We start from the raw sequence: 16834 nt of genomic DNA on the forward strand, positions 1-16834 counted from the left end.
AAAAAAAAAAAAAAAAAGACAAAGAGAGAATCTTAAAGGCAGCAAGAGAAAACTGTTACATATAAAGGAGTTCCCATAAGGCTGACACCTGATTTCTCATCAGAAACTCTACAGGTCAGAAGGGAATGGCATGAAGTACTCAAGGTAATGGAAAGCAAGGATCTGAGACCGGGATGACTATATCCAGCAAAACTATCATTCAAAATAGACAGTCAAATAAAGAACTTCCCAGACAAAAAAAGGCTAAAGGAGTTCATCACCACCAAGCCAGCATTATAAGAAATGCTAAAGGGAATGCTGTAAAAGATTGCTGAGGAGAAACAGAGAGAAACCTAGCCATACAGAATTAAAATGGATATAAATAAGTACCTCTCAATAACAACCCTACATGTAAATGGATTAAATGCTCCAATCCAAAGCTTTTGGGTAGCTGAATGGATAAAAAAAAAAAACATGACCCAACTATATGCTGTCTACAAGAGACCCACCTCAAAACAAAAGACACACACAAGATGAAAGTGAAGAGATGGAAAAAAATTTTTCCATGCAAATGGAAAAGAAAAAAAGCTGGAGTAGCAATACTTATATCCGACAAAATAGACTTTAAAAGAAATCATGCTAAGCAAAATAAGCAAGTTGGAGAAAGATAAATATCATACAGTCTCACTCAGTTGTGGAATATAATGAACAACATAAACTGATGAACAAAATTAGAACCAGAGTCATAGAAGCATGGAACAGACTGTACAACCTATGAGGGAAGGCAGGGGTGATGAGGTAAGAGATCAACCAAAGGACTTGTATGCATACATAGAAGCAAAACCAATGGACACAGACAATAGTGGGGGTAAGGGCTTGTGCTTGGGGGAGGTGGTGGTGGGGGAGAGGTCAATGAAGGAAAAAAGAGACTCATGTAATACTTTAAACAATAAAGAATTAAAAAAAATATAGAGCTGGGGGGGGGGATATTCTAGAAGTAATCCTGTTATTTGCAGATTTTTAATATTTCCTACAACTTTTGTGATACCATACTATGTTAGTACAGTGTTGGTAATATTATTAAACTTAAAATCCTTTTATTCTTGAAATATTAATGTTTATTGCATGTAACATCATTATATTTAAGATCGTTTTTCTTGAAATAAAAAAAGACTTAAAAAAAGGAACACTTGGACAACAAAATTACAGAGAAAAACACTAAACTTTAAATAAAATTTAATGATAAATACATATCGATAGAAATAATTAAATTCTTGTATGAAGGCAGCATCCAAGGAATCTCTTCATTTTCATGGCTCCCAGCCCTTCCCTCCGGGCTGATGGGGCAACTTGAGACCCACTAAGCCAGCTGCCTCCTCCACTGAGCGCTCACCCTTCCCATGAAATTCCTGATGAAGGGCCACGTGTTCCCGGATGCTACGGAGCAGGCAGAGATAGGTGGCAGCTTGGAAATGGAGCTCATGTTGGGCTCTGCACAGCTTCTCACTGGTGACCTAGAGAAGTAGCAAAGTCAGATACTTTATCAACAGCCCGGCTAAAGGCCAAAGAGTAAGATATAATAAACATTCTCTAGAATGAAGGAAAATTGCAGAGAGGAAACAGAAACCTGTATTTGTGTATACTTAATAGATATATAGAGGAACTCTGTAATTGTGATGATTAGGAAAGCTGACCTCCAGTTCACTGACAAGTTTTACACCAGGTGGCTCAGTTGGTTAGAGCAACATCCCCAATAGGCCAATGTGTCGGGTTCCATGCCGTCAGGGCATATACAAGAAGCAAGCAATGACTGCATAAGTGGAAAAACAAATTGATTTCTGTCTCTCTCTCTTTCTAAAATCAACAAATAAAACTTTTTTTTAAAGGTGGGGAGAAAAAAAGTTTTACAAAGTTTCACTGGGATGTTGCATTGAGTGATTGCACATTTTAGAAGAAAGTCATCTAGTTTCAATTCTCTCATTTTACAAATAAGAAAACTAAAGCCCAGAGAGGCTGGGTGGTTGGTTAATGGCAGAGGTGGGTAATTATAATCAGGTCATGATCACTTCACTAATATCACTTCAGAAATATAATGTAGAACTTTCTCCCCTTCAAACCAATGAAGGGCTGCTTCTTATGACTGTGGACTTTGGTTAATGTGGAATATGCCTTTCATTTCAATGAAAACTTAAAACTTATTTTGTCTGTAAAATAATAGCTTTGTCCTCAATAGTAACAAAATGGTTTTGCATATAAAATATGCACATATTCATATTACTTGTACTCACTCTCACAATTTACTTATCCACCTGAAAAATCTGGATTTTGATAACCTTAAGAAGCTGGAGACTTCATAGCCATTCTGAAGTTCTCTAAACCCTGTTTCTTCTTCATCATAATTTCCAGCTGAAGGAAATTATTTCACTATTCTTTATTTGACTAGTTTTGAGGTTGTGAGAAAGGGGCAGGAAGGTAGAGATGGAGATGTGTGCAAAGCCTCAAATGACGTAAGGAGCCCTGTCCAATGTCAGTTAATCTCTGGCACCACTGCCTACAGAATCCCCTTTAACTTTTATTTAAATACCTAGGGTTGGAATCTGAAAACTAGAGTGTGGCTTAAGATCTGCAGATCACATATGGGAAAATGCCACTCATAAGCTGCTCAAAAAGGCAAAATTCATCTGCTTCAATAAACTTAATTTTTTTTTTTTTTTTTTTTTTTAGAGTGGGAAGGAGAAACATCAATGTGAAAGAGAGAGATTGATCAGTTGCCTCCCGTATCTGCCGTGACTGGGGATTGAACCCTCAACCTAGGTATGTGTCCTGGCTGGGAATCAAACCCGAGACCTTCCGGTACACGGGCTGACACTCCAACCAACTGAGCCACACTGGCCAGGGCAAGCAATTAAAAAATTTTTTTTTATAATTAAAAATTTGAGATTAATACCATGTCAAACATCAACAAATGGTAATACCCACGTGTATAAACCTAAATTGATAGGATTTGAAACAAGAATTCTGTTAGTATAGGACAGTGGTTCTCAACCTTCCTAATGCCGAGACCCTTTAATACAGTTCCTCATGTTGTGGGGACCCCCAACCATAAAATTATTTTCGTTGCTACTTCATAACTAATTTTGCTACTGTTAGGAATCGTAATGTAAATATCTGATATGCAGGATGTATTTTCATTGTTACAAATTGAACATAATTAAAGCATAGTGATTAATCACAAAAACAATATGTAATTATGTGTTTTCCGATGGCCTTAGGCGATGCCTGTGAAAGGGTCATTCAACCCCCAAAGGGGTCGCGACCCACAGGTTGAGAACCGCTGGTATAGGACAAGGGAATACTGACCTTGATTTAGGCCTTAATCATAAGGAGTCTGAAGACAGGGTCAATCAAAATGTAACAGTATGCTTTGCCAGTGTGTTTCAGTGGACAGTGTTGGCCCTCCTAGAGAAGGTTTCCGAGTTCGATTCCCAGGGAAGGGCATGTACCTGGGCTGCAGGTTCAATCATCAGGAGGCAACTGGTTAATGCATCTCTCTCACATTTGATCATTCGCTCTCTCCAACGCCCTGCCTCCCATCCTTCCACTCTTTTTAAAAATCAATCCTCAGGTGAGGGTTAAAAAAAAAAAGAATATAACAGTAAATGAATCATGAGAGAGACCAAAAGAGCCCGGCCGGCGTGGGTCAGTGGTTGAGCGTGGACCTATGAGCCAGGAGGTCAGAGCACAAGCCGGGTTAGGGGTTGCAGGCTCCATCACAGTGGGTGCAGGAGGCAGCAGATCAATGATCCTCTTGTCGGTTCCTAATATTATGACCTTTGAACAATCAGCTAAATGTTAGTTCTGACATTTTGCATTCTAACTTCCATGGCTCAGAAATTCAGTATTTAGGTTAATGATCTCGTTTCCCACATTGTTCAAAGGACGGCAAGCTTCCTTCCACAGAGCCAAACTGACGCTCCGATTTATTATTTCTGAGATAGGCTGCAACCTCTCCCCAAGCCAGACCCTGACTTCAAAGGCGTTCATTAATGGACTCTCGTTTGGGAAGCAGGGAACCTACATTTTAGTTCTCATACGTGTCCTTGGGAGGGTCACTGTCCCCGAGTCTCAGCTGCCCCATTTGAAAAATGAAACTATCTTTCATCGCTCTTGCCCAAGGGTGATATGGAGAGTGAATTTCACAAAGCGATTTCTCAAGTATGTTTCCCCATATGTTCCTATTTATCAGCTACGGAAGGACAACAGGTATCTGGACATACATGGCGCTCATGTCATGACTGACAGTGCAACCTCATTACAAGTTCCTGGTTCCGTCCTACGCGGCGCCACCTGTTCGGTGCAGGGGATACAACGTCAGGTAAACAGTTCCCGATCCTCAGGAAGCTCCCAATACTTCATGTCCTATTACAGTTTCTCTTTCTGCCTCAAAACTGGCTTCTGAGAATCGCTTCGCCGGGGAAAGGGCAGGAAATGAAGAGATGCGGCGGCGGCGGCCCCCACCCGCCCCAGGGCGTCCACCTCTTCTCTTTCCCTCCGACTCTCCCCTTCATTCTGCAAAGGGCGGCCAGTGGAACCCTCGGGGCCGGCTCCACCCCGGTGACTGCGCCCCCGCGGTCCGGGCCAGGCTCGGGGCTGAGGCCGTGGACCCGAGCCTAGACGGGTGGAGCGGGGCCTTTGGGGCCGGAACCGGCGCTGGGTGGAGGGTCGGCCTCAGAAACGCGGGCGCTCAGGCCCGGCGCTCCCTCCCACCCCGGGGAAGGGACGCTGGAGCACGCGGACACGGGCCTCCGTACCCGGTGTGCTCGGAAAGCCTTCACGAGGTACCGATAGGCTTCGGTGTCGCGATAGGGTCGGCCGGTGCCGGCGCTCATGTAGCGCAACTCCCGCAGAAGACCTCGCAGGGTGCGCGCCGGCGGCCCGAGCGCCGCCATGTTCCCGTCCTCGGAGCCCGGTGCCCCACGACCCCTTCACCCCCAGCCCCGCCGCCGAATGGTACGGTCGAACCCAGCCTGCTGCTCTCCTCGACGGCTCAGCAGTGGAAGGGCTCACTTCCCCCTGCGGAGCCTCACGAGTCGAACGCCGAGCGCGCCCTGAGACGTTAAGGGGAAAGCAGCGGAAAGCCGAGCCGCGGCCGGGCCGGGCCGGGCAGAAGGAAGGCCTTCCGGGCTGCGCCATTGGAGATGCCGTTCGCTTAACCGACCTTTCCAGCCTCGAGAGAGAGAGAGCCTGGCGCGAATGGGTGTTGATTTGAAACAGAACACGCTGAAAAGACATTATTTCTAGCGGTGACAACAAAATTCAACGTATTGACTTCCCAAAATCAGAGGCGGAAAATGGAGTATGCTGACTCTCGTAAACTGTAACCTAACACCTAGGGGAACCACACATACATGTCTTATTTATAAAAAGTAAAATTGTTAGCGTATTTCACTACAGATGCTTAAGGAAAACACAAAAAGCCTCACCACCCCAGATGGGACTCGAACCCACAATCCCTGGCTTAGGAGGCCAATGCCTTATCCATTAGGCCACTGGGGCTTCTGTGAACGATGGCCTGAAACAACGTATTCAATTTTTTTTCCTTTCGTACGTCATCCTCCCTGACGTTCCTTTTGAGCCTATCCTGGGAGACCGCATCTAGCATCACTATGAGGGCCGAGGCATGCCGGGAGTTGTAGTTAAGAGAACAAAAGGCTGCGTTACAGCTCCAAAGGCTTTACCCTCCAAACGGCAACGTCGCGCCCAGCGGAGACCGGGTGCGCGCACGGCCGGGCAGACGCGTTTCCCGCGGGGTGGTCCCCGCGCCTGCGCAGAAGCAGACGCGACGTTGCGGAGCCGGGCGCGCAGGACACACTGGCCGAGTCTCCGTGAATCGCCCTTTTAGCCTCTGCTCCGTGGGGTCCTACCGGAAACAGCCGGCCCCTTCCGGTTCCAAGGCTTCCCAGACTGACTTTGCGTCTAGCCGACCGTTAGGTGGCGCGAGCCGCGGTCACTGTCTGTTTCCGGGTGAAGGGCTGAGGCCATTTCCGCAGGGCCCGTGGCGGCTTGGGATGTGTGCCTGGTCTTCCGGTTTGGCGGTTCCGGGATAGACATGGGAGGGCGGGGAGCGTTAGGAATGTGTTACCTAGAAATGGCCGGGAGTGAGTTCATTTTCCTGGGGCTGTTGCTCACTGTGTAACTCGGACAAGCCGCTTCTCTGGGACACGGCGGTCGCTAGCCCTTGGCCACAATCCAGCGGCTCCCCGCGGCCTCTGCTTGTCCCGACTCCGGGACCGGCCTGAACCGAGCCTTGTTTCAGCTTCATCGCTCACGGCTCCCTCTCACCCTCCGCCCAGGTGTCTGGACTGATGGTTTTCTTCCCCACCGTGTTACTCTTTCTGCCTGAAACTTAGCTGTTGTATTAATCTCCTGTTTACCTTGCGGGCCTCAAGTTTCTTAGGGAAGTTTAGGCCAGGCCTTCGCAGACAGTGTGGCGAGGTTGGAATGACTCACTGCACCTCTGCGGGCTCCTCTGGATGACCTCTGGCTTTATTTACTTACAGCAGGTTACCCCTGGGCCAGCTCCATCATCCCCGCACGAACCAAGATGCCACTCTTCAGGCCAGAAATGCCCACTCCACCAGGGCTCCCCAGGTCCCTGTCAGGGTCCCTTTCCTATTTTGGCTGCAATCCTGACACTTCCAGGATTAATAGACGAGGAAACTGGTGTGACAATATGAATGAATGACTCCCTGTTAAGCACATAAAATATTCATTTTATCAACCCGTAATTCACAAGTTTCTGATTTTAAAAGGCAAATATGCATGCAGGAGAGGTTAGGGAGAATGCTCTCATTTATCCTCAATATAAATTTGTTGAGGCAATCAGTAATTTTTTTTAAAATATATTTTTATTGACTTAAGAGAGGAAGAGAGGGAGAGATAGAAACACCAATGATGAGAGAGAATCATTGATTGCCTCCTGCAAGCTCCACACTGGGGACCAAGCCGACAACCCAGGCATGTGCCTTGACGGGGAATTGAACCGTGACCTCCCTGTTCATAGGTTAACACTGAGCCACACTGGCTGGGCAATAAGAAATAATTTTGAATTCCTTTTTACTGTGCTACCAAGAGACACTTCTTCCATCCTAAGCCATCCTCACACTAAAAGTAGATAATCAAAATGTTAGCTCTAAAAATAATTTTTTAAAAAAAGTTACCTCTAGCCCAGCCAGTGTGGCTCAGTGGCTGAGCATCCACCTATGAACCAGGAGGTCATGGGCTCAATTTCCAACCCCATCAGGGCACATGCCTGGGTTTTGGGCTTAATCCCCAGTAGGGGGCATGCAGGAGGCAGTCAGTCAATGATTCTCTCTCATCATTGACGTTTCTATCTCTCCCTCTCCCTTCATCTCTGATATCAACAAAAATATTTAATAATAATAAAAAAGTTAGCTCTTATGTAGTCACAAGCCGCCATAGATGCCACCCTCCCAAAAGTCGTGTGTGTGTGTTGTTCCTTATGTCAAGAGGAAATGCTTATTTCCCATCCCATGCATCCCTCCCCCTTTTGAATCTCAGGCAAGCCTTGTGACTAGCTTTGACCAATAGAATGTAGCAGAAGTGACATTCTGGGACTTCTATGGAATCCCAGGCCTTGAAACCAGCAACTTTCACTTCCCGCTTCTTATCTAGTTACCATGCTGGGAAAGCCTCAAGGCAGGTGAGGAAGTACTAAGACGGCCCAGCTTAGCCTCAGCTGACAGCACTAATTACCCACTCTGGGACTGAGCCATCTTGAATGTCCCAATCTAGAGGCACCAGATGACTACTGTCTCAATCAACATCATATGGAGCAGAGAACTGCCCACCTAAACCCAGTCAATCCAAAGAAACATTAAAGATAACAAAATGGCCGAGACCGGTTTGGCTCAGTGGATGGAGCGTCGGCCTGCGGACAGAAGGGTCCCCGGTTCGATTCCGGTCGAGGGCATGTGCCTGGGTTGAGGGCACTTCCCCAGTGGGGGATGTGCAGGGGGCGGCTGATCGATGTTTCTCTCTCATCGGTGTTTCTAGCTCTCTGTCTCTCTCTCTTCCTCTCTGTAAAAAATCAATAAAATATATTTAAAAAAAAAAAGATAACAAAATGGCAGTTGTTTAGAAATAATTCCACTATGTTTTGATTACTGCGCAGCAATCAGAAAACCAATCAGTCTGAAAAGTTTCTTAGAGACAATTTAGCCGAAGTTTTAAGTTTTGCAGCTTTAGAAATCTTTAAATTCCTAGTACAGGGCTACGCATTCAAACTCTACAGCTGGGACCAGGCAGTTAATAGATTGAATCAGGCCGTGAATTCTCACCTCCTCCAAAGGAGCTAGCTAGCCAGTGGTTGTCAACCTTCCTAATGCTGCGACCCTTTAATACAGTTCCTCATGTTGTGGTGACGCCCAATTTCATTGTTACAAATTGAACATAATTAAAGCATAGTGATTAATCACGAAAACAATATGTAATTATGTATGTGCTTTCAGATGGTCTTAGGCGACCCCTGTGAAAGGGTCGTTCAACCCCCAAAGGGGTCGCGACCCACAGGTTGAGAACCGCTGAAGACAATTCAACACAATCTGATTGTTGCAAAGTAGGAATGTCATGCCAGTGCTGATTTTTTAAAAAATTTTATTGTTTTTTTCTTTAAAATATGGAACACTTCTCAAATTTGCGTGTCATCCTTGCTCAGGGGCCATGCTAATCTTCTCTGTATTATTCCGATTTTAGTATATGTGCTGCCGAAGCGAGTACAGAGCTTCTGATTTTTTAAAGAGAAGTTATAAATCTAGAATTTTTATGAAATGCCATAACTTAAGTGTTAGCAGCCAGTTAAACACAACACTATTTGTCAAAACACTTCTGGTTGCAAGTGTGCGAGCTATGTCCCAGGGCATTTTACAGGTAATGTTTCATTTGATCTCACCACAATCCTATGAGGTAGTACTCTGATTTTACCAACTTACAAATCTCAGAGCAGTTTCATGATTTAGCCAACTGATCATTGGCGAAGCTGCTGTTTGACCCCACACAATCTTAACTCAAAACCTTTTTTTTTGCCCCCCCCCCCCCCCATCAGCCACACTCGCTGACGCAGCGGGAAGCGGCCAAAACCTTTTTTTTTTTCTTTTTTGAAATTATAAGAGAAAATGTATTTAGAAAGTCACCGAGGTTAAAAAAAAAAAAAAAAAAAAAAGTGATCCAGCTGAGCTGTGTGGACTCAGGAAATTAGTTACAGAGGCAAAAAAAAAAAAAAAAAAAAAGAGGCCCTTGGAGCTTAGGAAAAAGAGATAGACCTTACCTGGGGAAAGAAGAGAGGGAAAGGCATGGGCATGGTCCAGAGAACGAAAAAGCTTGCTCAAAGTCCCCCCCTTTTTTCAAAGTTAAAGTTTTATAGCAGAAAAGGAATTTTCATTAAAAAAATTCTGGGTGATTCTCAGAATTTCTTGGTATGGCTAGATATCAGGCTTGGAAGCTACACAGCCAAGAACTTCACCCTAAATTCTGCCCCAGATCTAGTCCAGTGAAACCACCACCAGGCACAGTCACTACAGCTTGCAAGGTTGACACAGTGACACTGGACTAGATCTGGGGCAAGCAGAGCAGGTAAAATGTCCTATTCATGAAGCTTCCATTCTAGAAAGGTGGACAGACAATAAATAAAACATAAAATTTGTCAAATGTTGATTGCTGTGGAGGACAATAAAGCTAGGGGCAGGGATTTGGGACCTGCTGCTTTATCGTGTCTTCAGGGAGATCCTAACTGATAAGGTGACATTTTTGTAGAGACCAAAATAATGTGAAGGCATCTTCAGCTTACATGTGTGCAAGTGTTGGGGTGGGGTAAAACCCACACTTTTAAGTAGAGACACCCTCCTCCCATTCCCCAGCCACTGTGAGGCCACCATTATTTTGTCCTTCAAGGTCTCTGAGGGTAATGAGTTGTTTTGGGACAAGTTTTCTATGCCCAGTGAAACTGTGTGAACAGACCCCCTGGAGTCCAGTCTTAATGCTGCAACTACAGCAGTGACTGGCCTTGCAAATGGATATTTGGGGGAAATTTTGGTGGGAAAAAGCCAGGACTAATCAAAGAGGGTGTATCTGAGAGTATACATCTGTAGGCACTCATTCCCATCAACTGTGATACTATAGATAAAAGTGCTGATTTCTTCTTTTTCTTTCACATGACCCACATTAGTTCTCATTCTGACCAGTGGGCCATAGTAAAAGTTAATCCATGGATTAACTGTAGCTCAGAGCTAATGTTCAATAATCCTCAAGTCCTTTCTCTATAGTGCACAGCCATCCTTGGCAAATGGTAGCGGATCCCATCGGAGAAGGCCAGAAGATTGCTACATTACTTACATGTGATGGCATCTTAGGGCCTTTTTCAAGGCTTTTCTGGGTTCCCTCCTTCATTGATGGGCTTTCAGGTCTGTGAACTGACTCTTGTCTGGGCACTGGTTATTCTGTGTGTGTGTGTGTGTGTGTTTTACTCTATTATGGCAGCTCATTTTATGCCTTTGTTATTTTTTTAATCCTCACCTGAGGATATTTTTCCTTTGATTTTTAGAGAGAGTGGGAGAGAGAAAGAGAGACATCAATTGGTTGTCTTCGTACACACTCCAACCAGGGACAGGAATTGAGCCTGCAATAGAGGAATCAAACACGGGACCCTTCATTCCCCAGGCTGATGCTCTTTCCACAGTCAAACCAGCTAGGGCTATGCCTTTGTTCTTTAGAAATAAGGGCTTTTGTTGTTTTCTTCTTGTTTATTTTTGTTTATATTTATTTATCGTTTTCTTAAAAATATATTTTATTTATTTTTTTACAGAGAGGAAGGGAGAGGAATAGAGAGTTAGAAACATCGATGAGAGAGGAACATTGATCAGCTACCTCCTGCACACCCCCTACTGGGGATGTGCCCGTAACCAAGGTACATGCCCTTGACCAGAATCAAACCTGGAACCCTTCAGTCCGCAGGCCGACACTATCCACTGAGCCAAACTGGTTAGGGCTATTTATTTATTGTTAATCCTCACCCAAGGATATTTTTCCATGGATTTTTAGAGAGAGAGGGAGAGACAGAGAGAAACATCAATGTGAGAGAAACACATTGATTGGTTGCCTCCTGCACGAGCCCTGACCAGGGCCCGGGCTGGAAAGGAGCCTGCAACCTTGGGTCCACAGGCCAACGCTCTATTCACCTAGCCAAACCAGTTAGGGCGGGCTGTTTTGTTTTTATATCAAAAGCCATCTTAGTGGGTTGCTCTATATTTTCGTACTGGGCATCCCAGGATCCCAAGATCACTTTGTTCTGAACCATATAATAATTGTACTGGCCCAATTACCTATTACCATAACCATGTCTAGCATGTCTTTTAAAAAACATTTATTTTCATTTTTTATGGGGTTTATTGGGGTGACATTGATTAACAAAATTATACACGTTTCAGGTGCACAATTCTAGAACACATCCTCTATACACTGTATTGTGTGTTCACCACCCCAAGTCAAGTCTCTGTACATCACTATTCATCTAAAGCACTGATTTCTAAACTTTTTTGATTGTATGTATTGATAGCAGTAAACATCTTGTGCCTCTGCCATAGTCTTTGTATCTTTTTTTAAATCACATACATGTACTACTGAGCCAATGTAGTGTATGCATTTAAAACATACACAAAACAGAAATAAAAGTGATGTTTTTAAAAATGAACAATATTTTGAAAACATTTTCATTTTATTAACAGTAAAAAAAAAAAGTCCTAATTTTTCTTAGTAAAGAACAACTATTACTGTTTATTTTATTGAAAACAATGTATAATTCAGTGTGTTTCATTATTTTGAAAATCTCGGTTTAACACATTACTTTGGGCAACAAAATCACATGGTGATAAACATTTCTAAACATCCATTTTCAAATTTCTCTCTTCATTACATGAGTTTCTTTTAAAAAGGCAGTTAATACCTCACTTATAAATTTAGAAAATTACTTCTAACTTAAAGGGACTCATTAAGTATGTCCACTTATTTCAAAATATCAGCAGGCAGCTTAGTCAGAAATAGAAACCATTGTAGGCCTTTCAAACTGAAAAAATTGAGTGCAGGGCACTGAGGTGATTATGCACTCTCAGAAGGACTGCAGGAATTAGGGGAGTTGCCATTAACATTCAGAAGTTCAGAATACTAGGAGGTTTCTGCTGTTACCCAGATCAGAAAAATGCAGGGAACCCCCACTGCTGATCAGAGTTGCCCCCAAGTACTGAAATGGGGGCTGAAAGGAGGTCACTTGGTGAGTACAGCAGAATTTTAAGCCTACCGTGGCCTACGTTTTGCTAGGTGTGGCCAGAGAAAAAGTCATGCCACTTCTTTCTCCCACCTATGAAATTTCACATGAATACACTGGCAGAAATGAAATCACACCCATAACCTTGAAGGCAAAGGTGTTTGGGAAATGTAGTTTCCGTAATTCTGTATAACACAGAGAGTAGCACAGAAGGATGTGGAAATGAATGCTGGCTGCCAAAAAGCAGTCTTCAGATCACACAGCAGCATACTCCTAACAGCCCCTTGTCATCACAGAGGAGGACAGCAAATGAGAAACACTTGCCTGCTTCGTAGAATTAATCCTGAAGTTTGACAATTCTTGTAAAAACTTTTCAGCAAGATAATCACTCAATCTCTATGGTTTACAGGATTTCCATGGGTACTTCCCATTACATCGTAGTTGCTGCTATTTAAAGGTCTTAACCTTATTGATAACATCCTGTAGTATATAAATTGCAGTACATTATAATACTCAGAAGTAAATGTGACTATTGACAAACAAGCTGGACTTGCTAGATGCTAACAGAGAGCATTTTACTCTTCTTAGCCCGGCTGCTGTTTTTGTTTTTTTTTTTTTTCTCTCCAGTATGAAATCGTGGGTGGTTCATGCAGCTTTTCCAGGAAATAACAGGACAATTAGCCGTTTTTTCTTTGGTTTTAAAAAATTCCAGTCTGTGTAACAGTGAAACTCCAAACCTCAGCCATAAAATGTCTCCCCATGGTTAGCTGAGGCTGGCTGCCAGGGGAAGAAAACTGGGCAGGACGGAGGACATGGCCAACCTCTCCATCTTCCTGATCTGCTCTTCTACTCTTCACATGCAACCTGCTTGTGGAACAAGCTAGACTTGTGATGTATAAACAGAAAGCAACTTTATTTTCTCACGAGTGTCCCTATGAACCTTCTGTAATAATTTGTTCTTATGTCTGGATGAAATGGATAGCTTTCCCAGTCTATTTTCAGTAACAAACAGGTTAAAGAGTTATCATCATTTTTAAAATCATCTCTTTTTCTAGGTATTGACAAGCCTCATCCAGTGTCCTATTAAAACTCCAAATATCAGTTAATTTAAAATGTCTCCCCTCCTCCAGCCTGGAAATCTAAACGAGAAAGGAGTTGACAGTCATTGTCAGTTCTAGTCTCATACACTACCGTCTCCTCACTTGCTAGCTGCTGTCCTTTGATGGCCAGGCAAGAAAGAGGGAAGCTCTTACTGATCGGTAGAGCTGTAAAGTGTGCCCATGTCCTCTGGGAGTAGTATTCCCAATGTTGATCCTTTTCTCATAGGTGCTTTCTCCTGGTTCTCCAGTTTCTCCATCACTGGGGATCTCTCCCCTGTTGTTCCCTTGTAGGCCATGCCTTCTCTGGCTACTTAGGATTCCTGTCCCAGCCCCTTAGTTTCCGGCAGCTTCCCCGCCAAGGTCATTTCACCCCTCCAAGGTGTTTCCTTGGGTGGATTCCTTCTTAAACTGATCAAATCTGCTCCCTTTCTTGAGAACCACATCAGGCCACAAGAACTCATGAGCACTGAGAGTGCAAGCTGTTCTGAAGGCAGCCTTCTCTCTTCTTCTGTCTTCTCAAGGAGCTAGTCACCTACCATTTGTCTTTAGACTGTTGGGAATCAGACACCAGTTCCTGTGTCCCTCAAACTCCACAGGATGCATCAAGCTCTCCAAATGGTCCTCTTGAAGTGCCCCCCATTCATTTGGCATGAGGTGCAGAGGGAGCACCCCCACCCTCCCAAGCGTGAGAAGGGAAATGTCCAGCATACTCTTATATAGCCTGGAGGTGGCGGCCGAGCTAATCCTTCCCAGTGTGGAACTGGTGCTTCCCAGTTTCTAGCTCCTCCTCCCTTTAGAGTGTGGACGGACTTGGCACCTATTGTTTTGTTCTCAGCCTTTGGGGTTTCTGGTGAAACTGACACAGAAAGAGTCCCATTTTAGTAAATGAAATTACCATTGTCAACCACTCCTCCCTATGGAACTCCTGTTCTTCATCAGGACACCTGATGCCCTGGAGGGGACATATGGGACAGTCTGACTTCTGAATCGGATATAGTGAATATACAGCTAATATAGCACTATTAAGTATTTATATATTAATGATCAATTCTAGTTTTATATTAATTACATTAATACTTACATATTACCTGTTTACAGATGTAATTATCTTTACACAAAAAACATATAGGACTTTTGTTTTTGACATTATGGGAGATTAGATGTACAGAAAAATCTCAATATATAAAATATCATATACTTTAAACAATAAAGAATTTAAATTAAAAACAAAAAACCCCCACAAAACAACAACAAAATAATCACAGAGTGCTGGAAAAATTTTAGCCAATACACAAAAATACTTTTTCAAAGCATGACTGAGCTGACAAAGTAAAGGAAGCCAGAGTAACTGGAGGTCAGAGAGTGGGAATGGGTCAGAGGGCACGAAAAGCATTTGCTTTGAGGATATCTGCTGATTCCCAGTGGCCTTGAGTCTGGATTTTCATTTGCAGTCAGAAGGAAAGAAAGCCTCAGACTAGAATAGTGGGAGGTCAGATCATAAACTCCTGCAAAATGATAGAATGCCCAATGATTGACCTCATTACTGGGAATGAAAAAACAATATCCCTTACCTCACCAAGAAGAGGCTTCTCTGAATCAACCTCAGCTCAGGGTGGGTGGCAGGTAGGGAATCTTCTACAGTTTTGTGTGTTTTTTTTAAATGTATTTTTATTGATTTCAGAGAGGAAGGGAGAGAGATAGAAACATCAATGATGAGATAGAATCATTGATTGGCTGCCTCCTGGGGGGGCAGGCCCCCTACTGGGGATAGAGCTGCAACCCAGGCATGTGCCCTTGAATGGAACTGAACCTGGGACCCTTCAGTCCACAGGCCGATCCTCTATCCACTTAGCTAAACCAGCTAGGGCTAAGGGAGTTCTAAACCACCAGCAATGCATATGTGGTGAAATTCGTCCTATTGCTGTGGCCCCGAAATCTTTAGCTAAACATTTAGTTTGAAGTGGTCCTGGGTTGGTAATGTTCCCAGGAGCCTGGAAGAAGCAAACTCAAATACTCTTCAGAGGAAAACACTTTAAATCCAGGTCTCGAAGAATGTCCATAGCTAAAGTCCCAAAGTGCAGGGATATATAATACAACATCACCAAACACAGAGAGATAAGCTACTGTGAACAAGTTAGAAGAAAACACAGTTGGGTTCAAGGTTTGACTCTGATGCCTGGGATCTCACTGTGGGAAATGCTCTCTTTTGCTAGAGACCTTGGCCTCTCCCCTTAGTGTACATCATCAGCTAAGAAAACTGATAACCCCAGGAAAAAACAAGCTCACAGGTGAAAATAATCAGTCACAATAAGAGACAGTCACAATAAGAGACAGTCACAATAAGAGACAGTCAAGTCATAATAAGAGACAGTAATGGAACAAACTGTATTAGACAAACCAGAATAGAACAAGACAGATCAAGAACTTGAGCATAATAAAGATCCTCACAGAGATAAGAGGGTAATAATAGGGAACAAGAAGTTATACAGAACCAAATGGAAATACTGGGTAGGAAATATGTACTAGTTGAACAAAACCAATAGCTTGGATAAACACAAGAATGGCTACACAGCTGAAAGATGAGTAATGATCTAGATCTGTTCAAGCAACTTTCCCAGAAGGCACTGGAAAGAGATGGAAAATATGAACATATAACAAATAATAATAATGTCAGTACCTATAAATATGAGTCCCAGGAAGAGAGAAAATGGGCTTAGGGAAGAGAATGCTTAAAGCAATCATAAGTAAAGAACTTAACAAAAATTTAAGATAAAAGGACTCCAATTCAAAGGTCTCATGGAGCACCACACAGAATAAGTATGGTAAAAGCAAAACTTTGACACATTATAATGAAATTTAGAAAAATTAAAGACAAAACAAAATTGGAAAAGCTTCTAGAGAGAAGAGACAAGCTGTCCACAGAAGAATAAGAAATAGATTGGCATTAGTTTTCCCTGACACAAACGCTGGAGACAACAACAACAATGAAGTTTATTTTCTAAATGATGAAGAAAAATAACTTAGAGACTATTATAGCCAGATAAATTATTACTTAAATGTGAGGAATCAAAGACGATACATTTAGATATACAAGCCTTAGAAAGTTTACAGCACAAAGAGTCTCTTTGAAAATTCTCCTGAAAGAAGTACTTTTATACTTATACTAATATAAGTAAATTACACTTAATGTAGTAAGTATTTAACAAGCACATGAAAAGATTGTTCAATACCATCAATCATTAGGGAAATACAAATCAAAAGGAATGTGATATCACTTTATACCTACCAGCTGTAATTTTTTTAAAAAAAGGAAAAGAGTACATTGGTGGGAATGTAAAAACGGTTTAAGTTACCATAGAGATCCAGCAATTCCACTCCTAGGTATATACCCAAGAAACATACATTGACATAAAAACTTGTA

The 16834-nt window shown here is 43.0% G+C and overlaps 1 protein-coding gene and 2 non-coding genes across 3 annotated transcripts; all 3 read right to left on the reverse strand.

Moving 5' to 3' along the window:
• Positions 1–1182: 1182 nt before the first annotated feature.
• FMC1 (formation of mitochondrial complex V assembly factor 1 homolog) lies at positions 1183–4996 on the reverse strand. Its single transcript, XM_036329075.1, has 2 exons — positions 4791–4996; positions 1183–1493 (listed from the first exon to the last, which is right to left on the reverse strand). The coding sequence occupies exons 1-2, from the start codon at positions 4926–4928 to the stop codon at positions 1290–1292; spliced, it is 342 nt and encodes a 113-aa protein (XP_036184968.1). The 5' UTR covers positions 4929–4996; the 3' UTR covers positions 1183–1289.
• Positions 4997–5462: 466 nt separating this feature from the next.
• Positions 5463–5535, reverse strand: TRNAR-CCU. Its single transcript has one exon. It is a non-coding gene; the product is annotated as a tRNA-Arg (tRNA).
• A 3136-nt stretch (positions 5536–8671) lies between these two features.
• Positions 8672–8778, reverse strand: LOC118666735. The gene has a single exon (XR_004971062.1). It is a non-coding gene; the product is annotated as a U6 spliceosomal RNA (small nuclear RNA).
• Between the last annotated feature and the right edge of the window lie 8056 nt (positions 8779–16834).

The sequence above is a fragment of the Myotis myotis genome, unplaced genomic scaffold (assembly GCF_014108235.1).
Source record: "Myotis myotis isolate mMyoMyo1 unplaced genomic scaffold, mMyoMyo1.p scaffold_m19_p_11, whole genome shotgun sequence".
NCBI lineage: Eukaryota > Metazoa > Chordata > Mammalia > Chiroptera > Vespertilionidae > Myotis > Myotis myotis.

Coding starts and splice junctions, on each gene's coding strand:
- FMC1 (XM_036329075.1), bottom strand. CDS start 4,928: ATGGCGGCGCTCGGGCCGCCGGCGCGCACCCTGCGAGGTCTTCTGCGG. Junction 1,494..4,790: donor AGGCTTTCCGAGCACACCGG/GTACGGAGGCCC, acceptor CTACTTCTCTAG/GTCACCAGTGAGAAGCTGTG.